Genomic DNA, 27,215 nt, shown 5'->3' with positions numbered 1-27,215 from the left:
TAGATGAGTGTGTATCTAAATAAGAGACACAATCTTCATACTGTGTATGGAAACATATTTTCTTTTGCTCTTAAGTTGTGTAACAGCTTCTAACAACCTAATCCCCTGATGGCTTTCCCTTAAAATTGGTTTAGTACAGCTGCTGTGTACGTTACAATGTCTCCGTGGAGCCAATCATTGTCTGATGCTAGTTTCTTCTAATGGCTTAGACCTCCTTGCACAGTTCTCTCTCCCCTGACACTTAACCTGTAGCTGCAAGGGACTTATTTCGTGCAAAGAGAACCGGGTCCAGTCAGAGCCCAATGAGGGGAGCTGTAGCAGTCATTATTTTGGGGTGGGGAGAGGAGGCCTGGAGAGAGATGTATTTGAGCACGTCCCCAGCGCAAAGAGAGCTTTAGACACATTCTCTGGGATCCTTCCCGCGGGGCCGCGCGGGTTAGGAAACTGTTAGCGCGCTCTGCACATTCTCACATGGTCAGAAGCCAAAGCCTCTTGTTTTTGCCCAGAGGCTCCTCTCTTCCCACGGGAGACCTAGCCTCGCATTCTTCCACTGTGAAAGGGAAATGGGAACGCGTCCCATGTTCCTCGCTTCCTGCGTGCGGCGAAAGCCACATGCGATGAATGAGTGAGCAATCTGCTGGCACTCGTCCTGCTGTCTGGGAAAAGACCCCAGTGTCTAATATGACTATAGCTAGAAAGCCACCGTGTCTCCTGGGGTTCCCGGGACCGGATCGCGTTCTCATATCGTTTATTTCCGTTCACTTCCAGAGTCATCTGGGTCGCTTACATCAGTGTCACCCTTGTGAGGCCAGTGTGGTTGCACTGGTGTGACTGAGCCCTTCTTTATACTGCCTTTCTAGCCACTAATGTCCCTAGTGTACACACTATTTGGACTGGGGCAGTTTGTCCCTGTTTCAAAGTGGAGCAAGCTGCACTGATACACATTGCACTATGCTAGTATAAATTGTGTCTATACCAGGGGCCTGCGTCAGTGGCTGAAATCCCTGTGTAGACAAGGCCTGAGAGGAGACTTTAGCCCTCAGATGGCAGCAGCCTGCTTGCAAGGGATTTTTGGTAGCTCTAATCAGAGGTCTCCAGGTGTTTGGTTCTTAGGGTGTGTCTACACTGTGACGGAAGACCCGCAGCTGGCTTGGGTCAGCTGATTTGGGCTTGGGCTGCAGGACTATAAAATTGCACTGTAGTCGTTCGGCTCTGCGAGCTGAAATCGTCTGGCCCAGGCTCTGACACTCGGTGCTGTGGGGTTTTTGATCACGACGTAGACATACCCCTGGAGGCTTGTGGCGCTGGTTCATTCTGAGAGCAGAGCAGCCGTGTTCCTGCACATCCATCTAGGCTTGTCCTAGAAGCTTTGTAATGAGGGGCAGCTGCGCCTGTGGGCTGATGTGCCTGCCTTCTGAGTCAGATGTTGTGTTTAAAACCTACTTTGCTCTAAGGCTAAACTGATGAAAGAGCATCCCTTTACTGCCCCGGAGAGAGGCAAGAACTTCATCCTTCTCTTCTCTTGCCCTGCATTTTCCTCAGCCCTGCCCCATGGACAGCGCCAGGAAGGGGATATCGGTGCGGGGCAGTCATGAGAATCCCGTCGGATAATGAATCTCCGAACGGATCATTTCAGTCAAGAGGTGGGAAAGGACGTTTGAAGGGACTCGGGTGGAAATCCATCTGAATTGGAGGCCAGTGTTGAGCCGCCAGGTTTCGAGCTTACGTCACATTGAAGTTTGCCTGAGACGGGGAGGGAGTTCCGGGGAGCTGTGCAAACTGGAACGTCTGTTCGCAATAGCGAGCAGCTTGTTGGCTGGATTTTGAGATGAAGAAGCCCTGTGACTGACCAGCCGGGGTCCTTGAGGCTTCCTGAACATAGGGACTGCCAAACCAGAAGAGAATAATTGCACAGCTAGTCTGGTAGCATGTCTCCAGCAATGGTCATTGCTTGCCGGCCAGCGCTGGTAGGAAAAAGAGGACTTATTCCCTATCCCAGACTGGGGATCAGTTTTTACTCAGTCCAGGTCTAGATTAGGAGCGCTTCGCTGGTACCGCTATACTGGCAAAGCACTTGTAGTGTGGACGCAGCTTATCCCAGCAAAATTGCGCTGATCCCAGGCCCCCATCCTTGCTGAGTGAAGCAAGCTATGCTAGCAAAAGCCCAGTGTGATTGATAGAACTGTGTCTGCTCTGCGGGGTTTGCCCAGCACAGCTGTGTCGGTCAGGGATGTCTCCCCAGCACATCTGACTGATCTAGCTAGGCCATCCAACATTGGTAGCGTGGCTCTGGACTTAGAAGCATGAGGAGTAGAAGCCCCTTGTAGTTTGTATCCTAGCTAGCTTAAGAGCAGATGCTGCTTTTATTCATATAGATGACGAATTGTTCTTCCTCCACTCGAGCTCTTTCTTCCTGCTGTAGTGAGTTCAGTGGTTAATGTTGCATAAAAACATTTCGAGTGTTTCCTTTGCATAACTTCATTGAGCGCCTTCTGGGACTGGTTAAATAATAGCATTTGATTGAGCATCTCAGTGCAACTTGCTGTGTTTGCAGATGTCTATCAGAGCTCTGCTTGCTAGATTAAATAGTCCTTGGGCTAGATTTACAAAGGGGTTTAGGTGCTTGAAGACACAGATAAGCGCCTAGAGGGATTTTTTAAAGTGCCAAAGTGAGTTAGGCACCTGACTCCCATGGGCGCCCCAACCCCAGTGACTGATTATTTCTGCTGTCCTTGTCTGTCTGTCTCTCGTGGCCAAAGCTGAAGCACCACTGCTCAAGGTGAGGGTGTACCCCTGGATTCATAAAGCAGTGATATAATCTCGGTGGCTAGGGCAATTAAACCAAGAACCGTGTCTGGGAGAGAGGGAGCGTCGCTGTTCACTGTGTGTTCTTGGTTCCCAGTGACGGTAGCTTGTGAAGATGAAGGAGGGAACAGAAGTAGTCAGGCCCTACCACCATGAAGAGGTTTATGCTTCCAACATAAGTTTCAATCCATAGCTCAGTGTTCCCCAGTCTGGGGGAGGCACCGGGGAGAAGAAGGTTCACGTGTATAGCATGCAGCTAGCTCAATAGATCTTTGTAATCCTGAGTCTTGTCTGCATTTCAGGGTGGGGAGCTTAGGAGAGGGGAAACAGGTGTGTGTGTGTGTGAGTGTAAGTTACTGCCCATTCCTTTTGGGGCTGACTTTCCCCTCCCCTTCCTTCCCCACCCATTGGTCTCCCCTGCACGTGTCATTTTGTGGATCATCCAACTGCTAGTGCTGTTGGAGTGGGCTGATCTCATCTCTCAGGGTGGCGAGGGAAAGTCCTCTCTGGATTTGTGAAGACCCATGTAAGTTCCATGTAAGTAGGATCTCAGGGTTGTCAATGCACCTGGGCCCTTGTGAATGGCAGCGGGACATGTTCACCAGGCTGCTCTCCTCTGTAGCCTTATCCCGCCTCTATGAAGCAGGTCTCTTCCCTAGCCATGTGTAGCAATCCCCTCGGCTCCTCCCCGACCTGCTCCAGGCTCTCCGATTGCCCCATTCCGCCTCTCTTCAGATTACACATCCATTGAAAGGGAGGCCTTTGCTGTCTTTCAGAACATCCTCGGTGAGGGAGAGCAGCTTTGTTGAGAAGATGAAGAAAACGGTAAGTTTTTCTTTCTCCTTTCTGAGGCTGTGGAAGGAGCAGGATCTTCCTGTTCAGCCGGCGTGGAGGGCCTCTTCCTTCCCTTCCTTTCCAATTCCTGCCACTGTTCATGGCACTCTGGCGGCGGGCCAGCGGGCGGGCGGGCAGCTTCTCGTGTGAGGTACTGGACCCCTCCAGCGCTAAAGAAGCAGGAGCCACTTAGCAACTGAGCTGTCTAGCTAGCATCAGCAGGGAGCTGCTGGGAGATGGATTCGGTCCTGCTACTAATGAGCATCTTTGTGCAGTAGCTGAGTTCTGGAAGGCCAGTAAAATTAAATAAAAGGGGTGTGTGTGTTGGGGCAGAGTGGGGGGAGATCAGGGCTGTTTCTAGAGCACTCTGTAGATATCCTTTTGTACTAGGCAGATGAAATCTGCCTCTTTGAAGAGAGGTAATTCGGGTGAGGACTCAGCAGCAAAGGGAAATGTAATGTGAGGTTGGGGTCAGGAGGAAAATGGTGGAAGTCCTTAAACTCACTGGCTGATCATTATTTATGGTAGCACCCACGACATGCTAGGCACTTCCCAAATGCTTCAGAATGACCAGTTCCTTCTCCAAGGAGTTCCTACTCGAAGGAGCTGTCCTCCAATCACACACTGTTCATCGCTCCCCCAGCCCCCTCCACAGAATAATCACGTGTCACATTTTAGCAGGTTTCCATGGTGGATCTCAAAGCACTATACGAGCAGTAGTTTAGCCTTCCAGTCCCAGTGTGTAGGTATTACACAGAAGCACAGAGATGTGATTTTGCCCAAGTTTGTGTCAGAGCCAGGAATAGAATCCAGGACTCCTGACTCCCGGTCCTTTCCTTTAACCATGACCACACCCTCCTCTCCCCTGAACTCCAGTGACTGGCCAAATTAGCAACTCGTGTGTAATTGGGTCTCTGTCTTTCCAGGGGCGGAACATCGTGGTGTTTTATGGTTCCCAGACTGGTACAGCAGAGGAGTTTGCCAACCGCCTGTCCAAAGATGCCCATCGTTATGGCATGCGGGGCATGTCAGCGGACCCGGAGGAGTATGATTTGGTAAGTTAAACTTCGCTGCATACAGCATCTTTACTCCATTATCGAATTCCATGCGTGCAAAGAGTACATAAGTGGTGCCTGCGACCAGCTCTGATGCTGGGCACGCTGGAGGGATATGTTATTAATTAATAACAAAGAAGGGGATGAGCTGTTAGCATTGGCTGCTTGCAGCCATTATTAAGTAACTGTGGGCCCAGTAAGATACGGCACAGAGAGATGAGGAATGTGTCCTTGAACCATTCAGTGCTAGCAAAATCAAGGGCCTTAGCCGCTGGACAGTTATGTGCTGCTTGCTATGGGAACGAGGAGGGGTTACCACCTTCTTTACAGGGTTATTCCAAAAAGGGGAGTAATCGTGAACTGAACCAACCGCTTTTAGGCTCCCCCAAAGAGCCAGACCTTCCCGTCTGCTGGGAGGAGAGATTGGGCCAATGGATTTCTCCCCTTCTGGCAGTGGGACTGAAGGGGGAATGGGGCAGAGTTGTGAGCTGCAGAGCTTGCGTTCGCTCTGGGGCTTCAAGCAGCTGCTTGGCTTGATTGTGCCGAAGGCAGGAGCTGAAGAGGGCATATCATGCTGGGCAGCAAAAGGGTGGGAACAAGCAGGAAGCTGGTGTGGGCCGTTTGGAAAGAATGAGCCAGCCGCTTCTGGAGAGCTTGCCCGCTCTGGTCCGTGTTCCTCCATTAGCTAACCTCAGCCTGCTGAACTGAGACCTCTGTGACCTCGGCATGACAGTCAGATGTGCTACTGACGAGTATAGAAAATACTAGCTGCCTACAAAGTGAAGTGAGCCAGAACCCCTCTTCTGAGGGCTGGCGGGGTGGGAGGCCACCTTGCTCTGGGATCTGAGTCAGAGAGCAACTTCACAACGAAGAGGAATTGGACCCCATACTCTGAGAACCAGTGGGTGAGAGAAATCTCTCCGTTGGGGCCAGAGCCAGTGCAGATGTTCCACCACCTCCATATCACAGAGAACACCTCGGTTCTGGTGACTTGATAGGTCACCTTTACCCTGGGAATCTGTCGCCAGGCAACCTGAAGGGTTCTGAGGTGCCATCTCTTCGATTAAACATTTGGCCTAACCGCTTGTAGCCTGTTCAGAATATTCTTTGGTGCTTTCCTGCAGAGTACGAGTGTTAACCGCAGTGTCCTAGCCGCAGTCCTGTTGGTTAACAGTGCGAAGCAACTCCAAACAATTGCCACGTTGCACACCAGAGGCGGTTGCATTTTAATGGTGGTGAAGTGAAACCTCTTCCCCCCCGAAATAACGTTCACAATAATTGCTTTGGGATCCTCGAAGATGAAAAGTGCTACATAATGTAAGGAACTTAATCTCTCTGGCCTTGTTTCTAGTCTGATCTGAGCCGCCTCTCTGAGATTGACAATTCCTTGGCCGTGTTCTGCATGGCTACATACGGAGAGGGTGATCCCACGGACAATGCCCAGGATTTCTATGACTGGCTGCAGGAGACTGATACAGACCTGACTGGTCTCAAATTTGCAGTAAGTAAACCAGCTCTGTGTTACTGCTTATGCCTGATTTAGGCATGAAAGTCCCCCATGCATATGCCCAAGTCAGACAGGAATTTACAAGTGAGCATGCAATCTCAGTTTGCATGCCTTGCATCCATGACTTGCACATCTGTGTCCGGTGCGCACCGTTGTGTGCTGCATGTTTGCAAACATGGGTCTGTGTGCTTTTAAAAATGACTCATGTCTCCCTCCTTCCCCTCTACATCATATTGCTGCAGACGGCGTCTAGCACACACTTGAATGCGAAGGCTGTAACTAAATTACAGGCTACTGTTATTGTTTAGCAGGCTAATTGGACAGCCTTAGGCCAGATATTCTCCTGCAAATTAGATTATTCCAAGAAATGTATCATTTCTTTCCTGTACTTAAATTTAATAATGGCTGAGATGGAACTGCCTTACCTACCTCCCCTGCAGATTTCCTGGGCTGGGTGGTACCCAGAATTGCAAAGCATGAGATAATCCATTGCTTGGTCTCCAAATTAGGTAGTTTCACCCCAGTGGGGGTATAACATACGGTACAAACACGTCCATCGCTGACAATGGAATGGAAGGGATGGTAGGTTAGAGAGCTGGCTACTGACGGTAGGGGGAGGTGTAGAGCCAAGTGCTTTGTTCAGCCCCAGGAGAGGTGCCACTTCCCTCACTCTGTCCCACTCCTGTGCCTGGTGGATAGCGCTCAGGCCTGGGACTCAAGAGACCTGGGTTCCATCCCTGGCTTGACTGTCCTGTGGGGTGACCTTGGGCGAGTCACTTCCCTGCAACATACCTCAGTCTCGCCCTCTGTGAAATGACCACTTTTGAAATCTACTGATGAAAAGTGGTAGGAAAGAGCAAGGTGGTGGTATTCGTGTCATTTATAATTGGGGAGAGGACAATTCAGACGCATGGCTCATTCAGTGCTGGGCCTCTTTCTTGAGGCTTCTAAAAAGGAGCCGGTTGTGGTGGTGCTTTTTAGTGCGGTTCTGTGCCCCAGGAACCGAACCCCCCAGCTCACTTCAGAGAACACCGAATAATCGGCAGATGGGGATGGCTTTTGGTCACTCTGGATCTGGGCTGAATTTGAATATGTGACCTACAATGGTGGTGAAAGTTTATAGCCACAGAAAACCTACCTCCTTAGCCAGCCAGAGCCCTCCAAATGGACTCCCCGGCTCCTTTTGATAGAGACATTGTCTGTTTATAGCCAATCCTCTTTGGCGTGAGGTTTTTGAATTAACGCATTGGCTTCGTCTGATGGATTGCCTGTCATTCCCTTCCAGGTGTTCGGCCTGGGCAACAAGACTTACGAGCACTTCAACGCGATGGGGAAATACGTGGACAAGAGGCTGGAGCAGCTCGGAGCCCAGCGGATGTTTGAGCTCGGCATGGGAGATGACGACGGGAAGTGAGTAGAGTTGGATGTATGGTTTGAGCATTGGCTGGCTCGGAGCAAGCGCAGCAGAACAGACCATATCGTGTGTGCACGTCTGCATAAAACGTAGGAGAGCTTGCTTGGTGTAGTGGAGCTGACTTTCTGCTAGGTAGCATATGTACCTGGCAGGGGTTGGTTGGGGGCTAGGATGTCTGCTGAAGTGGGCTTTTACATCCTCGCTAGGGCAGAGACCTGTGGGATTGCTGTTCGGTTCGGAGTCCCTTAGTTTGCCAGATCCCTTGGCGCTTTTCATAGAGGCGCTGGGGTGTAACTTCAATTCTTTCCCTTTCAAGTGTATAAACTAGCGGGACCCCCCTGTGTCTTTCTCAACCCCCACGTCCAGCTCTGCCTGACACACGGTTGTTACTGTAGCTTTTGATTTGCTTTTACATGCCCGGGTGCGATCACTCCTGTGATTGTCCCAGCAAATGGAAACTTGCATGAGTCCAGAGCCTGCCTGAAGTGTTCTCACTCTGAAGTTAAACCTGTTCAATAAAATAAAGGCCTCCTGAAACCTCCATTGACCTTTCTAGGTAACGTTGCCTGCAGACTCACCACCTAGGGCTCTGACCTTATTAGTGAGGGTCAGGTGTGGAGAGGAAACCACTGGAGGAAAAACCCAGATGTGCAGAAAGTATTGCTGCACATTCTTCTATGTGAACTGGAGTTCACCAGTATTGCAACAGTACCCTCTTGCATGGCTGCTGCCTGAATCACTAATGATATTGCAGAAGTGGAGACATGGCGAATGTGAATTTGTCGTCCTAGCTCCCTGGGGTCCAGCTGAAATTAGTTATTTGGTGCGTGAACTAGAGGAGGGCAGGTACGGAGGGGAGCACAAGATATGGGAGGAGATATTGCATTGGGGCCTCACTGCAGTTTGCTTCTGGAGCACCCCTCTGGCTGTCCAGGACATGGCATTGATGTTGCTTCTTCTCTCGTGCCTTGAACAGCCTGGAAGAGGACTTCATCACTTGGCGGGAGCAGTTCTGGCCGGCAGTGTGCGAGCACTTTGGCGTGGAAGCTACCGGAGAGGAGTCCAGGTAAGTGTGGGAGCAGAGGAGATACCAGCATGGATTTTTTGCAGAAATCCCAAGTGAAAAGCGGCATTTTGGCATCCAGTCCCCATGTAGGCCTGAGCAAAGACTCACCCCATTGAGACTTAAAAGTAGCGAGAAACCTTAAGTAGATTCACCCTTGTAAAGGAGAGAGGGTCCAGTCCAAACATCCCTACGTCCTGGGGTAAGTTTGACTCCAGATCAGAACTTTGGCTCCATTTGTTGAGTTCACTACTCCATGGCACAAAACCCTTTATAAATAGCTGTCAACTAAATAACCTGGCGATGAGTCCAGCGATGCTGCTGCTGTTTCTCTGGTCTCCCTCTTGTCTCTCTCACTAGGCCATCTCCCAGGCGGTACCCTACCCCATTTATCACGGTCTGATAAGATACTTAGATCATCTGCCATAGCGAGCCTGGGCACCAACACGTCACGCTGAACACTGATTGAATGCAATCTAGAACCAGAGCCAGTCAGATGAAAGCTGAAGTCCCCCGTGCCCCTTGCTGAAGGCTTGTGAAACAAACGCCTCGAACCTCCCTAAGATCTGCAGGGGGCACACTGCAAAAGCTCAGGGCCTTGGGGGCAGTAGCCTGTCTGCCTCAACAAACCCCTGCTTCCAGCCGGCACAGGACAGTGGGGTTGTGCAGGGAGGAGGAGTGTCCATTAAGGGCTTTAAAAGCCCAAACCTTGAACTCCATCCACCCGAGGCATCTAGAACGCGGCAGCAGCTTTCTGCACCAGGGGATGGCCAGAGGGAAGCAGATTCCCTACGTGGTACCCTCGTACTTCACGCTAGCTGTGCCTGACAGAGGAGCCCCTTGTGCGACTCGGGCCATGGCGCATAGGCTGCTGACACGGTGTGCTGGTCGGGTCAGCTTGGGAGAGAGAGGGACGAAGTCTGGCTAAAAACCTATCCTTGCTGCAGCTTGCACCTGAACCATCGGAATCTGCCCCTGGGCCAGGTCGAAGCTCTGCAGCCTCCCCATTAACAGCTGGGGAGACCCAGGGAAATGTCCGTGTCTCCCCATAGCTCCCCGATGACCCCAGTGGCATAACTTGGTTGGTTTATTCTTAGCCAGCTGAGTCACGGATAGAGCAGTGTAAACTGTGACACGGCACGGGCCCGCTCAGAGCTCAGCGGGAGTGACGTATGATATCTTTGGCGTAGCAAGTGGAACCCACTGTATGTACAGGGAACCTCGTAGAGCCAGCGCTCTCTCCTCGCCCAACCCCAATGCAGCCCAAGGGCCCTGACCCAGCGAGAAACTCCTTCAGCACGTTCTCACTCTCGTCAGCAGGCCCAGCAGAGAAGCCAGGGTGTGGATGCATGTGGAGAAGGAGCTAGCCTTTCCTCCCTGGGCGTGGTCAGTTATGAGAGACCCTGGGGGTGGGGCATGGGTGAGCTTTCCGCCAGGCAGTGACTGCACCTGCTGCAGTGTTAAGCGGTGGCTATCCGTCTCCAAAGCTGCCAGCCTGGCTCTTTCCTATCCACTTTAACTTAATGTATATAGAGCAAATAAAATACTTGGGAACGGAACGTTTCACGCTTCGGGTTTTTTAGGAGCTGTAGTATTAATATTCAGATTTTGAGCTGCAGGACAGATAATAAATCCATCATTTCCCCAGGGCTGTAACTGTTCTTTGCAAGTGGGAGATTGAGCGTTGTTTCACGAGTGAATCTGCAGTAGGTTTGAATTCCCGGCACGCTCATTTCCACAAAACACAGGGAAACGGCTTCCTTTTCTCTCGGCTGTCCCTGTAGTTCATAAACGGGGAAAGTTGGTCCAACAGCATGAAGCTGATGAACTTTGTGTCGATTAACAGCTCGGGAGCAAAGTCCCACGAAGACTGTTTTCCAATCAGTTGTAAAGGGTTCAGCAAAGTTCGGTACTTGGTGAACTTTGTTTTTCCTTTGGAAACTTCCCCAGGTAGTCTGGCCCTGATCTCTTCGGAGTAAGCTGAGGGTTGTGCCAAATGATTAAGTGTTTTTTGTGATGAGGCCTGTGGTCTCTAGGCCATTAGACTGAGACTTCCAGACTTGTCATGTGTGACCTAAGCAGCTCTGACCAGCATTTTTGAAGTTTAAAATGCTAAAATAACCCATCGTGCCACTACTTCCCACCACTTCCAAAAGTGCTTTCTCTGCATAGGGATGTTGACTGGGAAAAGAGGGTTGTTGATTACACCCAGCAAACCAGATGTTACACATTGTCCAAGCCGTGTTCAGTGGGTCACAGCTGCCTCCTTTCTCTCTCTCTCCAGCATCCGTCAGTATGAGTTGGTGGTCCACACAGACATCAATATGAACAAGGTCTACACTGGCGAGATGGGCCGGCTAAAGAGCTATGAAAGCCAGAAACCGTAAGTACCGGCTTATCCCGTGTAACTTTGGCTGAGAGTGGTCAGTGCAGAAAAGTCAAGGAGCACGTCCTTCAAAGCCTGTTATTAAATGCTCTGCTGGAAGTTGTCATTGCCCTAACACGGCCTCCTAAAAGCCACATTATTTGAAGGTGTGGCTGTAAAATACCAGGGTCGAGATTGAAAAACAGAAGTGGTGTCCCACAGTGACTTGACAGAAATGCTGCTACTAACTTTCACTTAGAACTCTGTTCTGTCCTGTCTCATTCCACAGCCCTGATTTAGTTTCCAAGAAAAAGCATTCTGCAGGCGAAGAGCTGACCTTTTCATTTTCTTTTCTTCCCTTTGTGCTATATTGAGTCAGGGGTTGGTCTATATGGGATGGGTAAGACAGTCCTGATACCAGCTCTGCTGGAATGAGAGAAGCAGGCAGTGATCAGAGGCCCTGAGTTTAAAATGATCCGGTAGCTTCAGCACTGCACTTGTGACATTGGTTTAGGTATTGCAGCTTTATTCATCTTTATTTACCACTTTCTCAAGAGACAAATGCATTGGCGAGGTCCGAGCAGAACCACAAATGTTGTAATGAAATATTGAGGCCTGGGAGGAAGTCTAAGGGGGAAGCCAGCTGTCTTCTGCAGGGGAGAGGCATCAGTTTCATGTAGGACAGGAGGAGGAGGAAAGAGATCACTTGCAGCAGGGTAAACTCAGGTTAAGTATCAGGAATAACCGTAAGGATCAAGCTGCCAAGGGAGGCTCTGCCCGGATAGTCAAGGCTAGACACCCATTCCTTAGGGACGGTGTAAAGATAATGAGATCAGGCCTGTTGAATTGCAGCGTGATGGATGGGGTAAATGTCCCACTAGAGGGCCTCTTCAGATCCGATGATCTGGTTTTCCATGCTACCAGGAGGAATCATTTTGGGCTAGTGAGAGAGAGAGAGCATTGGTGCATCTTATAACACTTTGCCAGGTTACAAGATTGCATCGTACTAACTTTCAACTCATTTAGGGGGGTGGAAGAAGAGAGGAAGGGTGGCGCAGTGGGTTAGGCCCTAGACTGTGACTTGGGAGATCAGGGGTCAATTCCCTGCTCTGCCACAGACTTTGTGTGTGACCTGGGGCAAGTCACTTAGTCTTTCTGTGCCTCAGTTTGCCACCTTTATAATTGGGATAATGGTACTACCCTCATGGGATGTGGTGAGGGTAAATACATTACACTACAGTAATGGGGGCCATATAAGTACGATAGATAGATGGGGGGTGGGGGAGGTGGAAGGAGCTTCCAAGCCATAGCCCTCTCTTAGCTGCCCTTCTGGAATGGCTGTTCCTGCAAGGAAGTCCCAAGTAGCAGCAAGGAGGGATTCAGAACTCCAGTGTGTTGTGAAATACCCTCTGCTCCCTTGAGTGTAGAAGGCCAGTGAGGAAAACCCATGTGACTCTCAGAAGACTCGTGCACATGTTGCAATGTCTATTGAAACATGCTCCAGAGAGGGTGGGGACAGCATCACCAATTTGCAGACAGAAACCAGCGCTTGGCACAGAACCTGGGAGGATGAAACCTCATGAAAAGTCAATTGCATTTTCCCCGCGGTGTCTGTTTAACCTTCAGAGGTTTGGCCCTGTAAGGCGGCGAAGCTGCGATCCAACAGAAAGTCATCTGATACCAGGTGCAAGGTCACCCTCTGCGTCCTCTCAGTGAGGACACTGGTTGTTCTTCCCCTTAGGCAACGATTCTTTGGGTTGGCTCATGAGCGGTGCCGCATTTGGTAACATGACTCTGGCATGTGTGAAACGCTGCGCACCCTCCCAGAATGCTGCGGAGGGAGAAATGCTAGCTGTGTTCAGGTCACAGAAGCTGTTTTCCCTCTTGGGAGCTACAGGGGAATTGCAACACTTAGAACAGGCTGTAACAAAACACCCCTTTCTGGCAGGAAGGAACTGGTACTTGCTCGAAACACCAGAGGCCACGTTTTTAACCAGGGCTTTTTAACAGTGTGCAGATTTGAGAGGCTGAATGCTCATTTAGCGTCTCCAACACCAGTCCGCTCAGGGGTCTGTTCTTGGCTTTGCTACTCATAGACTCTAAGGTCAGAAGGGACCATCATGAGCATCTAGTGTGACCTGCACATTACAGGCCACTGACGTGCTGGATGGCCTTAGAGGAAATTGCTTCCGCACTTCGTTTTCCCCATCAGTACGAGGGGAGGTTATAATCCTTCCTTATCTCACCTGGGCATTTGGGCTCAATTCACTAGTGCATATGTGCTGCTCAGACACTATGACGATATGTGCTCTAGAAAAGCCTTTTAGTGCCTATGTACCTGTTGCACCTACATACCAGGTAGTTAAAGTGCTACGTGCTGGCATCTGCCTCGGGCAGGAACAAACTTACAGGCCGGATTTGAAGCCCTTTCTTTGTAACCTTGATTAAAGCAGCACCTGTAGCAACTTGGATTGGGTGGGCATTCTGCAAAACCTATTGATTTGCCTTGGACTTTTCGGGAGGTGGGAGATGCATGAGGGTGAGTAAGATTGGGAGGGAGTTGCGGGTCTCTCCTCTCTTTTGGTTTGGCTACTTTTGTGCTGTTGGCGAAGATTCGCTGCTAGGTTTTATTATTTTTGTAGGGACTGTTTTAAAGTTTATCAAAAGAACCTGGGCCATCACATCTCTAATTGTAAGTGGAAAGAGACTAATTTGTAATCTCCCAGGCACCTGCTTGTAGACTTAATGCAGGGAGCTCTGCATTCGTCCCCATGCGTCAGCAATCAGGCTGTAGGTGGTGACCTGGGAGTCTTCTAGAACCAAGTGCTGCAAAGTGGAATAAAGTGTATTCCGGCCATATAGGGAAGTGGGAGGGTCAGATTGTGGTGGGAACAGTAATATTAATACCTCGCTCTTATATAGTGCGTTTCATCTGTAGATCTCAAAGCACTTTACAAAAGAGATGGTATCCCCATTTTATAGATGGGGAGACCCATAAGTAGAAGGACCTGGACAGGGAAGGTCTTGTCCATTAATGTTTTCATGCTGCCAGCTGTTACTCTGTGTAAAGTCAACTACTGACCTATCCAAAAAAAAAAAAAAAGAGAAGCTCCATTTGAAAAAGGAAGAAAACGAACCAAATGATCAGTGCAGTGGGGGTGAAACTACTAGTGCTTTAAGTTGCACAGAACAAGAATACAGTCCAGTCTGGTTGTAAACGGAGTGCTTGCTGTTCCCTCCAGCCCGTTCGATGCAAAGAACCCTTTCCTGGCACCTGTTACCCTGAACCGAAAACTGAACCAGGGCGGAGAGAGGCACCTCATGCACTTGGAACTGGACATCTCTGGCTCCAAAATCAGGTACCCCTCCACTGGGGGATATTTTCCTTATACTGGGACGAGGTGGGGGGGACCATAAGTGAAGCTTGGGAATTCACTTGCCTGACTTGTCCAGCTTAGAACGGAGGCTCACTATTGTGCTTTCTGGCACCCAAAGGTTTTGGATCAGGATAACTTTGATCAATTTTTATATTTCTCCTTGCAGTTACTTCCTCCCGTCTTAAATACTGTGGTGTTTGGTCATAGAACGGCTGCCGTGTTCCACCCCAGAGGTGGCGGTATGTGTCGGTAACAGTTGAGGAAGCCCTAGAGCTGCAGTCTAGTGTTCTTTGGGCTCCTTCTTCAGTAAATATGCTAGAAGAAGAGAGCATCGTAATGGGAGCAGGACACTAATCTTTTTGGCCGCACTTCAAACAGTGCTGTTCAGGCATCCCTCTGTGATGGGCTGAACCCCCTGAGATGTTACCAGAGGTGCTGAAGATATCACGGAGCCTGCCTTTTTCTGCCAGCCTGGGCCCCCTTGAACCCTGTCTTGCTGAGCCCGGCTCTTAAGCCTCCTCCAGCAAAGTGCACAGGCAGGGCCCACCCCAGCTGCAGAAGATACAGACACTGAGATCAGCTCTGGGAGGACTCCACTTAAGGGACTTACTACAGCACCCAGATGTTCACACCCCCTTTGGGGGTACAAGCCCAAAGTTATATAAAGTTTGCCTCCTCCCTTGAAGTGGAGGAAGGTATGCACAGCTCCCCGCCCCCCATCTTAGAAATTGTATAAACTTGGTTATGTTATAAACCAGGCGTCAGCAACCTTTCCGAAGTGGAGAGCCGAGTCTTCATTTATTCACTCTAATTTAAGATTTTGCGTGCCAGTCATACATTTTAACGTTTTTAGAAGGTCTTTCTATAAGTCTATAATTTATAACTAAACTATTGTTGTTTGTAAAGTAAATAAGGTTTTTAAAATGTTTAAGAAGCTTGATTTAAAATTAAATTAAAATGCAGAGCCCCCCAGAAAGCTGGCTAGGACCCGGGCAGTGTGAGTGCCACTGAAAATCAGCTCACGTGCCATAGGTTGCCTACCCCTGTTATAAACAATAGATAATTGTATTAACTACAAAAGGGCGTATTTTAAGTGGATAAAGAGGTGGCAAACAGAGCAAAGCAGATTACTAAGAAAATTATACAAAGCACGCAAACTAAGCTAGATTCACTAAAGAAACTGATTACAAATAATAATTCCTCACCCTAGATATTGGTTCAGGTAGAGTCCTTCACAGGCCAGAGGTGTATTTTCTAGCCTGGGTCCAGCAGGTCTTCCCCCCCCACCCTTTCAGTTCCAGTCCTTTTTGCTCCATGCATGTAAAGAAGTGAGGTTTTTTTACCCACAAAAGCTTGTGCCCAAATAAATCTGTTAGTCTTTAAGGTGCCACCGGATTCCTCGTTGTTTTTGAGGTTGAAACAGGCAACCTTATACTTAAACCTCTGTAATAGTAGTAAGTGGCTTTGCTAGTTCTGGTGTCTGGCAGGCTGAGGCCTGTAGAAGAGGGTGCAGAAACTTAGCTGGTGTACTCTTAAAGCAGAGGAAGGTGTCAGAGGCCTTAGGGTCCTTTGGATTCAGAGGCAAAGGGCATCTTTTCTGGGGTGAAATCCTGGCCCTATCGAAGTCAGTGACGAAACTTCAATAGGGCCAGGATTTCACCCCTAAACTTAAGTTTAGGGAGTCTTCAAGAACGTAGGATGATCCACCTGGTGCTGTTTAGCTTAGTTTCTAGGTGTGTTGGCAGTGAAGGACCAGATTCTGCTCTCTGCTGTGCATACATGGCTCCCTTTTCACTCTGGATATCAAGGGATAGAATTTGGCCCTATGCTTTTGTGATCGCTGGGGGAGAGGGGGGAAGCTGAATCTAAAGATGAAATTAACCTGGACCAAAAGCCCCCCTTTCTCCCCCCCCCCCCCCCCGTCGCTCTTGGTTCCTTAACCCTTATTGAACTCTGATTAGCCAGATGTTCCTGGAAGCTGATGCTTTCGTATGGAATAGTGCTGTGTTCTGGAGAGTGGGGAAATGAGGAAACATCAATATGTTCATTATAACTTCAAAACGTTGCCTCACGCTCATCAGTTTCTAGCTGTGTTAGCTCTGTCATCTGCTTGCAAACGTGGTAGGATCTGACATCAAGTAGTGATGATATTTCACTGAATTAACTCTGAAGCTAAGCTATTGCACGGGGGGCGTGGGGTGTCTGTCCGTCTTCCTGAAAAGACACCTTTTAAAAATGGTTATTCCAAAGGGGCCACGTAGTGCAAAAGCATGTAATAAAATAGTTTTGCCTCCCTGTTATGACTCGTATTTGGCTTTTAGATTAAACAAGCACGGAGAATCTCTCTGACCCCTACAGATCAATGCACATAATAATTCACTGCAGATTGTAAAGGAGACGCTTTTTGCATGTTCCACTTCGTGCTGCACTTCTAGCTGGTGTGCTTGCACCTGTTTGACTGGACGTGACCCACTGTTGGTGGTGCATGTTGACATCCTTTTCCTCTCCCTAGGTATGAGTCCGGGGACCATGTTGCTGTGTACCCAGCCAACGACACATCACTAGTGAACCAGATCGGCGAGATTCTGGGCGCAGATTTGGATGTGATCATGTCCTTAAACAACCTGGATGGTTAGTAGTCCAAACGAGCCATCTTTCCAGCAGCCGAGCGGAAAATCGCTCCTTTTCTTTTACGTGTGTCTGAGTTTGTGTGTTATACTTATGCAGAGCGGGGTTATTCCTAGATGAGACGAACTGAAGAACTGCTTTTGATCACGCGATCAGTATTTTTGCAGAGGATCGTTTGGTTTGGATCCTACTTGGCCTGAGGCTCTCCGAATCAGGGCAGTGGATTTGCGCCTTCTGCCTTTCCGTCAGGACCCAGATTAGGAAGAACGTCCGATCCTGCTGTCTCTGTGGGGCGGGGACCATGTTTTCGTTCTGTGTTTGTACAGCATCTAAGCGCTGCTGAGTTTTGGTCTGAGACCGTGGCTTATTGCCACCAAAATACAGATAATTCATCCTAGAAACATAGGGCTCAAAGAGACCTCAAGAGGTCGTCCGTTCCATCCCCTGCACTGAGGCAGGATTACTGCCGAGTTTGAGTGCTGTTACCTAATTAAGTAGCTCTATTGTGACCGTGCTACACAGCTGTATGCACAAGTGAGGCAACTACCATGCCCCTAGTTACAGGGTACCAGAGCGAGCCTGCTGTGTCCTCCCTCTACGTTAGCGGATACTCTGCAGCACCAGAACCGCACTTGTTCCCTAGCGCCATGATTTAATCAAAGGGTTCGTCCCTGACTTGCGGTGTATTGAACTGTGCAGTGATAACGCCCTCGGCACAGCACTGCACTTACTTACACACATTGTTCTCAGCAGACTCAGCCAAGGTTGTTGACCCTCCTCGACGGCGCTCTGGCAGGAAAGCATGTAAAGCTATGAAAGGACACCGCGTGGGGCGTGCGGCCTTCCCACCTACCATTCTGTTCTTTTGTATTGGGCAGTAGCTTAGACTGGACTCCTTGAAAACAGGTTGTTATAGGGCAGGGACACCCAAGCTTTGCCCTCTCGAGGCAACTTCCTGGTGGCCGAGAACCAGTGCCCCAGTTTCCAGAAAGTGAAGCAGCTTGTCCACTTTAACATGCAGGTAGTGACGACAAGATCCCGGCCTGCAGTGCCCTCTCTGTCTGTTACAGCCACAGGCAGCATACCTTGGGCTCTTTCCTCGCTCACTAACCTGAATTAACTCCAGCTTACGTGGCTGGTCATCGTGGTAGTCACGGAGCATTTGTGCTGGTGATTAGAGTGAACTACACTTAGTGATTACAGATTTGTTCTGAGGGTGCTTGATCCACTAGGCCACACTGCCTTCCATGAAGTCAGTTCCCCTTTCTGTGTCTGTTTCCCCGTAAATGTGGTCTTCCTTGTGAACTTCCTTTCTAACGGCCTCACAGAGTCTCAAGTGTCGCTGAATTTCAACCTCTTTTCCCTTCCCCAGAGGAATCCAATAAGAAGCATCCGTTCCCCTGCCCCACCACGTACCGAACAGCCCTGACCTATTACCTGGACATCACCAACCCGCCGCGCACCAACGTCCTGTACGAGCTGGCTCAGTACGCCACAGACCCCAACGAGCAGGAGCACCTCCGCAAGATGGCGTCTTCCGCTGCCGAGGGGAAGGTGAGCACGCCACTGCTTTGGCGGGCAAGGAGGCTGTTTAATGGGGATTCTCTCTGCGTGGCCTGTCTAGGAATTGCCAGACGGGTCTGTCTAGCTCAGTGTCCTCTTTCTGACACTGGCTGCTTGCTACTGGATCCATCACAGGATGGTCTGAGGAAGCCCTGGATGGATAACCAGGGAGTATCTTGTTTGTAGAAGTTCCTTCCTGACACCTGTCAGAGGTTGGCTTATGCCTTGAAGTATGAGGATTTACATAGACTTTTTTTTTTTGTGGTAAATATATTTTACCCTCTTTGTAATGTAACTGGGGCTGAACTAATTATCCATCTACGTGTCCAAGGCTGATGATGTGTCAAGGCAAAACAAGGCGGGGAAGATCATACTTAAAGTAAATAATGGCCCACAAACCTTGTAATTGGTTTTGCCACTAGGAAAGGGTTAACTAGGTGTCATGAGTAGTTAAACCCCTGAATATCCACCAGAGACAGCCAGGTGTCTACAAATCCCTGGTAGAGCCTTGGGCAGCAGCAGGTAGACGGGAGAAAAAGACAAGGAAGGTTTTGATGAGTGTGTGTGTTTTTTGTTCTTTCCCAAAACATTGGCATTAGGAGCCTAAATCTCATTGACCTCCAATGAGACCCAGGCACCCACGTGTCTCAGTCACTTCTGAACATGGGACTTTAGAGCCTATGTGTTGTAGGCATTTTTGAAAATTTTGCCCCTAATTTTTGTCGGTGCCAAGTGTCTGGGTGCGGGTGGAGAGAACGAACAGAGGCCTTAGCGGTGGCTTGCCTTGGTTATTAGGTGGGAGGCTGGGTGAACCCCAAGAGTCCTATCATGCTTGGTCTGTGCCACGTGACAGGGCAGGGAGGTAGCGCCTGGCAGGGTGGGGTGGGCGGAGGAGTATTCTGGGGGAGAAGTTAAAGGCCGCGAGTGCAGGTATCCCTGGGAGTGGCTTTGCTGATGGCAGGCAGAGTGCTCCCACCTGCCCTGCAGAACTAACTTCCCCCAGCCCCATCCATCTCAGTGCAACTCCCTGAGTTTCCGCTACAATGTCCTCTCATGTTGCTGAGCTCCCCTACACAGAGCTGCTCCTTCGTTGTGCCAAAGGAAGGGATGGGAAACCTGGTGACTGATGTCCGATAGAGTCACCAATTTTAAGTCCACGAGGGATGGTTATGATCCTCTCATCTGACCTCCTGTGTCTCACAAGCCATAGGATTTCACCTTTGCCTTGTTCTCCTGTCTACACCCTCTGTGCACCTAGACGCTGTACCTCAGCTGGGTTTTGGAGGCCAGAAGGAACATATTAGCCATCCTGCAGGATGTACCTTCTCTCCGACCTCCCATTGACCACCTCTGTGAGCTGCTGCCTCGCCTGCAGGCCCGTTACTACTCGATTGCCTCCTCTTCCAAGGTGAGCCTCCAGGAGCCGGGCAATCTATCAGCCCTGGCGAAGGACTTTGTTTCTTGGCGTGATCTAGGCCACCTAGCAACCCTGAGAGAGTCCTCTCCCTTTCCACCCCCCCAGCCATCCTGACAGATCCCTGCATGGTTGGGCAGCTGGGGGCTGGGACAGGAATGTAGAGATTTCCCCTTTAAGGAAACACATCCTGTGCACAGGTGGCTCCCTGTTATTCCTGGTCGCAAAGGCAAACAGTACTTTCTTTCACACATGGGATGCAGATTCAGTGTCTCCATCACAGCTACCACTCTGGTGCCCTGAGGCTGCCTCGCTCTGCTCTCGCTGCTCTAGGGCCCTGCTTCCGTGGCTTGGGAGTGAGGTGGGTTCTGGAGGTAAATGCTCCGGGCCTTGGGATTGTTTTCGTTCACATTTTGTACCAGGAGCTCAGAATGGGGCAGAGCCCTATACCTCCACTCTGAGTGTGCGCCAGGCCTGAGACTCACCTGGCTTTAGTTCTGCTGCAGTCATAAGTGTCCTGCGAGGCTGGAGATGCCGTTACAAGCTAGCTCAGGACAACGGGATGCTGAATCTAAACCGTCCTGCGCTGTAATTTGGAGAGAAGCAGCAGAACAGCTCGGGCCAGGGATCTGACCTGGTTTCGCGTGAGGGGTGCGTCCTCGGGAACTCCCGGTGCAGATCACAGCATACTTTCACGGTTACACGTCCCACACGCAGAGCTCATATTCCCCCCAATTGCCCCTCCGGCTGGAGGGAGGTCTGGCTCCATTCCTAGCTCTAACAGAGAGAACTTGGGGTGCAGCAAAACCTCACTCTTCTTGCAATGGGGGAGGGATAGCTCAGTGGTTTGAGCATTGGCCTGCTAAACCCAGGGGGGTGAGTTCAATCCTTGAGGGAGCCACTTAGGGATCTGGGGCAAAATCAGTACTTGGTCCTGCTAGTGAAGGCAGGGGGCTGGACTCTATGACCTTTCGGGGTCCCTTCCAGTTCTAGGAGATATAAATATGCGGAGATATACCTATTATATGATTATAATGCAGGGAGACGGGGACTGGTACAGGATTCAGGTAGAGAGCATGTCATACCAGCACTCCGCCTCCTCCCTGTCCTGCTGGGCAACTAACCCCATCTGCTCAGGGGAAGGGAGATCCGCTCACCAGGGCTCTGGCATTCCTCCAAGCAGGGGGCACTAAAGGACAACTCCCTTGATGATAGACTCTAGCACAGGGGTAGGCAATATAGGTGGACTGCGGGCCAAGGCCAGACCCCCAGATGCTTTTGCACAGACCCTGAAATTTTGTTCTTGTTACTAGATCAAGGCTGGTGCTGCAGTCACACCTCTGACTGCAATGAAGGTGTACCCCGCGTGGAATATATAGAGGCAAAATTGTTCCTGTGGAGCCGTGTAAGATAGAGGGGGTATAAATTGTGGCTTTAGCAGGAGGTCCACTTGGGTTGTCATCTGAGAGCTGCAGGAAAGAGTGGCTTGAACTAACCGTTCTTGTTAGCTTCCCCGCTCCAGTGGCTGCTGGTTCTTGTCTATGGACAGCCCATGGGACTCATTCCCCCGCAGGGGCTGCCCAGAAGCCAAACGGGTGACTGCATTTCTCTAAAGCTGCTGCCAATTTTGGTTTTGCTCCAGGTTCACCCTCACGCCATCCACATCTGCGCTGTGGTTGTGGAATACGAGACCAAGACAGGCCGGCTGAACAAAGGAGTGGCCACTACCTGGCTGAAGAACAAGGTGCCCAATGAAAACGGGCGCAAGTTGACGGTGCCCATGTACGTCAGGAAGTCACAGTTCCGGTTGCCTTTCAAACCCAGCACGCCCGTCATCATGATCGGGCCTGGGACTGGGATCGCCCCGTTCGTTGGCTTCGTTCAAGAACGGGCCTGGCTGAAACAGCAAGGTGAGTGCAACAGCGGTGCCAGATCACCTGGTCCCGGAGTAGCCATCGACTGGATGTGCTGCCTCTTCGCGATAGTGCCAGTATCCAGTGGCTGCCAGAGGTGGGCCCCCTCCCATACAGCTGTGGCTCGTTCCTGAGGGGGCTTCAGAAGTAGCTCTCTCGTAGCATGTGTGGGGGAGCTGGGGAGGCGGGAGGGGAGAGACTTTCAGCAGCCGTAAGGGTTTGGCGTTTTTGAAGGTTAGAATGTAAAAGTCCGTCTGTTACGGGAGCATTGTTCTGATTATTTCCTGTAAACCCCTCCCACTCCACGCATCCCCCAGTCAACTACGTCGGCACGGTTTGCTGCAGGTGTGCAGGCTTGTAGGGGGCACCCCCTCCCACCCAGACCTGTGGTGACTGACAGCACCGTGGGCCAATCACGGCTCTCTTGTGATAGTGGGGCTCTGTGGAGCAACCCTGGGGTGCACTTGGGGCACCAGCGGCAGCCCATCCTCTGTGTTCACTTGCAACCCGGGGTCCCTGGATAACAAGGGGTAACTGCCCCCTTTCCCCCAGGTTCAGCTCCTACCCCAGCACACACTGCTGGAGGGGAGCAGGTCCCTTTTCCTCTGTGGGCTCCTCAGAGCAGGAGGTTATGTAGAAGGGTGTAGAAGGTTGCTGCCTTCTGCTAGCCCTGGTAGGGTGGATGGATGGGCCACTGACCTGGCTTTGATTCCCTGCTCCGCCACAGACCTTGTCCAAGTCACTTAGGCCCACATCCCTTTGAAAGCAATGGAAGTTAGGTGCCGTGGAAGTCCCATCAGTAGCTGGCTAGCTAGCCACGTGGAGGTGGCGGGCCTGGGCTGACAGCTGTCACGTTGGGTCCCAGGGAAGGACGTTGGCGAGACGGTGCTGTACTACGGCTGTCGCCATGAGAACGAGGACTACCTGTACCGAGAGGAGCTCGCCCAGTTCCACAAGGAGGGAGCCCTCACCCAGCTCAACGTCGCCTTCTCCAGGGACCAAGCCCAGAAGGTAAAGCCCAGCAAAAAGGCTCCAGTCCCTCCTCCAGCCCATGTGCGGGCGGCTGGACTCTTCCAGGCGGGTGGGTGCTGCAGGAGGAGAGGCCCTGGGAGCTGCCAGCCCCAACCCAGGCTACTGCTCCAACCGCGTCCTGGCAGCATCGGCCTGTCCCCTGTGCTTCAGAGCAAGGCGGCTCCATGCCCTGCAGAGTGCACCTGGCTGGGCGTGGATGGGGAGTGCCAGTCTGCACTCCGGCTTGGCTTAAGAGCCTGCCCTAATGTCCCGTCCCCCCACCCACCCCCCAGGCTGTTGCCGGAGAGGGTCAGGCCCACTGACATCCCCTGAACAGCTTTGGTTCCCTCCCGGAGGGACATGCAGCAGCTCTGGGATGAAGCGGCCAGCTCGGCACATGGAATCTGTGTTGCTCCCTTCCCCGCGCTTCTAAACCCAGCTGCCTTTGTTCTGCCAGGTCTACGTTCAGCACTTGCTGAAGAAGAACAAAGAGGGGGTCTGGAAGCTGATCCACGAGGGGAACGCTCACATCTACGTGTGCGGGTAAGGCCAGCCCGGGGTCCTCGCGGGCTGAATTGCATCGGGGCCCTTGGCTGGACTGTGGGATAACCCGGGGTTTCCCATTGCTGGCCCCTATTGTCGAGGGGGCTGGCATGTGGCTTTACAAGGAGTTTGCACCTTGAGTTACTTTAAGGGTTGCACCATGTGGCTGGATTCACTTAAACCATCCATTGGGTTAGGTGACACTCCCGTGTGTGTGAAAGGGAAGAAGCAAAGCTCTCGACTCTCACACGTGGGGGCTGGCACCTTGAAGGCGGTGGAGCCATCCCCATCACTGTCCTGTGCTAGGCTCCGCTCCCGGCCACAGTCCCTGGGGCGGCGTACGGGAGGGAGGGTCTGCTAGCAGGTGGCAGGCTCGAGACCTTGCTATGGGCACAGACATGGGAGCCCTGGGTTTGGTCCCCAGCTTCCCCTCCCGCCCTGTGTCTCTGTAGCCAATGAACCCGTTGGGGCAGGCTGTGTCTCTGTACGTACAGCTCCTAGCACAACTGCGTTTCTCAGGGCCCAGCAGAGAGAGGCTGGGAATAGAGCCATTGCAGAGCGTCCGTGGAGAAGGGCCTTGCTGAACTAATGGGGAGAGGTAGAACCAGCAGCTCCCTGGGCTGAGGGCTGCCGGCTCAGTCAGTGCCCACAGTGCAATCAGAGTATCGTGGGAAACGCCTGGGGCAGGAGGAGGGGCCATTTGGGTTCCAGGGAGGGAGGAGAGGTGGCTGCAAAGGGGCCAGGGCCAGGTTCGGTGAGTGATGTGCTCTCACACCTCCCCTCCGCCCAGCACAGCTGGGGATGGAATAACAGCTGCCTGGTCTAAGTACAGGCCTGGGAGCCAGGAACTCCTTGGTTCTCCCCCAGCTCTGCCATGGACTTGTCAAATAGCCTTTGGCAAGACACCTCCCCTCTGCTGATTTCCCAGGCTGTGAGCTGGGGCAGCTCCTTGCAATGCAGGGGTGCTGTGAAGGTTAGCAAGTGCCAGGCTAACACGCAGTGCAGGCCACTGGCCCTGGGGATTGTGGCCCACGCTCCATAACATGGAGTTTACCTGCTCAGTGTCCCTCTGATCCCTCACTAGCCAAGCTCCTTAGACCTGGGGCTGATCCTGGCTAGGCCAGCCTGGCCTCTGCAGTCTCCCCTTCCCCCAGGGCTGTGGATCCACGGGAGGTGGAGGAACAACGCCCGCCCTCACTCACGTCCTTGTCATTCCAGCGATGCTCGCAGCATGGCACGGGACGTGCAGAACACCTTCTACGAAATCGTGGCCGAGTTCGGGAGCATGACCCAGCCCCAGGCCGTGGACTATGTAAAGAAACTGATGACCAAGGGCCGCTACTCCCTGGACGTCTGGAGCTAAGCCGGGCTCCCGGGCTGGGGAGAGGAAGGATTCCCAGACGGCTGCTAGACCTGCCCCAGCCATTGCAAGAACGTGCCACTGAAACGAAACTAAACCTTAGATCCCCTCACCTGGTAATCACCCTCTGTACCCGCCTCCCCCCTCCGCTAGACTGCTCTCGAGAGCCCTGCGAAGGGCGGAGCGGGAACTGCTGGAATCCCCCTGGGTTTTCTGGGGGAAGACGCGTCTCCACTGCGATGGCCGGGCTCGCCCCAGGAACTAGCCGGAGTCAGGGCTTGATGACCCCTCCCCCCCGCAGTGCAGGGCAAGGCCAGTTCGCTGGCGGGGCTGCCTGCTCTGCTCTGCTGTCTGTGCAACGAACCAGCTGCAGGACCCCCCCCCTTTGTGCTCCTGTGGAAACTGAGGTGAGGCCACCCTTCCCCCCCCCTCCCCCTTCCCCCCAGCCTCTCAGGCTAGTCGCATAAGCCCCCATGCCACCTCCTCTCCCAGGGAGCTACCTTAGTTTTTAACCCGTTCTTTGGGGGACAATCCAGTGCACCCCAGCTCAGGCACGGTCTGGTGGTGATCCAGGCAGAGCTGTGGTCCAGACCTGGACCCTGGCGACCTTTAACAGCTCCAGCCTGGAGCATGCTGGGTTGGAAAGCGACCCAGGGCTGAGGGCAGCAAATGGGAGAGACTGTCTCGTTCCCTCGCAGGGCATCAAAGTCTCCACTGGCAGAGCCCTGTGTCTCCCTTGCCCCACGAGACTTCCAGCACCAGGTCCTGTCCTGGTGGCACTCAGCCTGAGCAACGGTGCTGGGGTGCGCCCCCCTCACTGTGACAGGGCAGCCTGCAGCTCTGCCCGACGGCCAGGGCCCCCATGCCTTGCACACCAGAGTCAGTGCCCTTTGAAATTTTCCTGTGGCCTGCAACCAGCCCTGGCCAGCTGAGAGCCCGCCCTGGTGTAAACTCCTGCCCAGTCCTTGGCCCTGCTGCGAGTGGAGTCTCTGGAGTGGGGCTTTGCTCTGGCTGGAGACCTGCTCTCTGAACCTGTTAGCACCTAGCGAGAGTTGTGCCAGTGACTCCTACCTGAGCCTGCTCTGATCTGCCACCAGATCTGCCACGAAGCTCTCCCCAGGCCACCCCTGGCCTGGCCTCACTCCCCGCTCTGTCCTATGGGCCTCGCAGTAAGTTGGCTAGTGGTGGTGGGGAGCTGACGCCCAGTGGCTTAATGCTCAAGTCCCAGCAAAGTGGTGACTTGCTCTGTAACGTCCCAGCCCAGCAACAGACCATCCCAGGGGGAGGATGGCTCGCTCCCGGCCATCACTAACCTCCAGGGACTAGCAAGGCAGCTCCCAGGGCGGCTTCCTTGGCCTGGGCCTTGAGTCTCATGTGTAGCCACTGCTGGGGTGGGTCAGGGACTTAACTGCAGCACTTGCCTCCACTGAATCTTGATTCCTTAGTCACAGGGGACAGGAGATGGCTGAAGCTGCCTCCTGTGAGCGGGGGGGAGTAATTCCAGCTACTGGCCTGCAGGGGGCACTAATGTGCAGCTGCAATCAGCCCAGGGGAGCAGGGAGAACGACTGGGCCCCCGTGTGCTTGGTAGTCACATGAACTGAACCCCCTTGGCAGCTTCTCCACACACGGTTTTGGTATCTGGGTTTCACGTTCACCCCAGCTTGAGACCTGCTCATGGACAAGCTCTCCGCCTGTCCCATGAATGTAAATAATTTTAAATATACTGTCCCCTTGGAATAAAACAGGGGCTTTATTTTGCCTCGTGAGATCAGTTGCCTCTTGTTTCATTTCAGTGAGAAACCGACCCAAGAGGGAAGAGCCAGCCAGTAACTTCCTCTTGCCTGGGGTGTCCCCTCCCTCTTCCCCCCCCCACCTCCTTTCACAAAGCCAAGGGGAAAGGGCACAAGGTGAGAACAGCTTTACAGGTGACCTGCCCATGCGGCCGTTCCTGCTTTGCCACAGCCTTTCCTGAGATCTTGGGCAAGTCACTTAGCCTCTGCTGGAGAGATGGGGGGAGGGAGCCGAAGCCCAGCCTGGCTCTAGTGTGTTTAAAGCTCACTTCCCAAGGGGGCTGTGCACGCAGGCTCCATCTGGCCTCATTTCCTAGTAGCCGTGAACCCTCAGCAGCCTGGGCTAGTCACACCCGTACAGCCCTAGGCAGGCTTGAAGTGCAGCTCGCGCCCGTGATCCAAGCGCGCTCGGGCCTGGCTCCACACCCGGCCATGATCCAAGCGCGCTCAGGCCTGGCTCCACACCCGGCTGTCACACCTCCGCTTGCAGTACAGCCAGCCCCCCAGAGCTCAAACGGAGGCAGAGTTTCTCCCCTCAGCTGCTCACCTCATTTGCAGACTGGGCCTCTCT

General features: G+C 52.2%; 1 protein-coding gene across 6 annotated transcripts in view; it reads left to right on the top strand.

Moving 5' to 3' along the window:
- Positions 1–26,625, top strand: part of LOC128825553 (NADPH--cytochrome P450 reductase) — a 59,210-nt gene extending 32,585 nt beyond the window's left edge. For all 6 annotated transcript variants that reach the window (XM_054008148.1, XM_054008147.1, XM_054008150.1 and 3 more), the window contains 14 exons: positions 3,582–3,630; positions 4,566–4,694; positions 6,046–6,195; positions 7,487–7,611; positions 8,592–8,681; positions 10,963–11,061; positions 14,286–14,402; positions 16,933–17,051; positions 18,421–18,602; positions 19,870–20,019; positions 21,668–21,935; positions 22,804–22,949; positions 23,407–23,492; positions 24,711–26,625. In XM_054008148.1, coding sequence (XP_053864123.1) covers positions 3,582–3,630; positions 4,566–4,694; positions 6,046–6,195; positions 7,487–7,611; positions 8,592–8,681; positions 10,963–11,061; positions 14,286–14,402; positions 16,933–17,051; positions 18,421–18,602; positions 19,870–20,019; positions 21,668–21,935; positions 22,804–22,949; positions 23,407–23,492; positions 24,711–24,855 — 1,855 coding nt within the window. In that variant the 3' untranslated portion in view covers positions 24,856–26,625. The remainder of the gene's footprint in view (positions 1–3,581; positions 3,631–4,565; positions 4,695–6,045; positions 6,196–7,486; positions 7,612–8,591; positions 8,682–10,962; positions 11,062–14,285; positions 14,403–16,932; positions 17,052–18,420; positions 18,603–19,869; positions 20,020–21,667; positions 21,936–22,803; positions 22,950–23,406; positions 23,493–24,710) is intronic.
- The last annotated feature ends 590 nt before the right edge of the window (positions 26,626–27,215 follow it).

The sequence above is a fragment of the Malaclemys terrapin genome, chromosome 18 (genome assembly GCF_027887155.1).
Source record: "Malaclemys terrapin pileata isolate rMalTer1 chromosome 18, rMalTer1.hap1, whole genome shotgun sequence".
Classification (NCBI taxonomy): Eukaryota; Metazoa; Chordata; order Testudines; family Emydidae; genus Malaclemys; species Malaclemys terrapin.
Note: the sequence above shows the minus strand (reverse complement) of the source record. Positions and strands in the feature narration are given on the sequence as shown.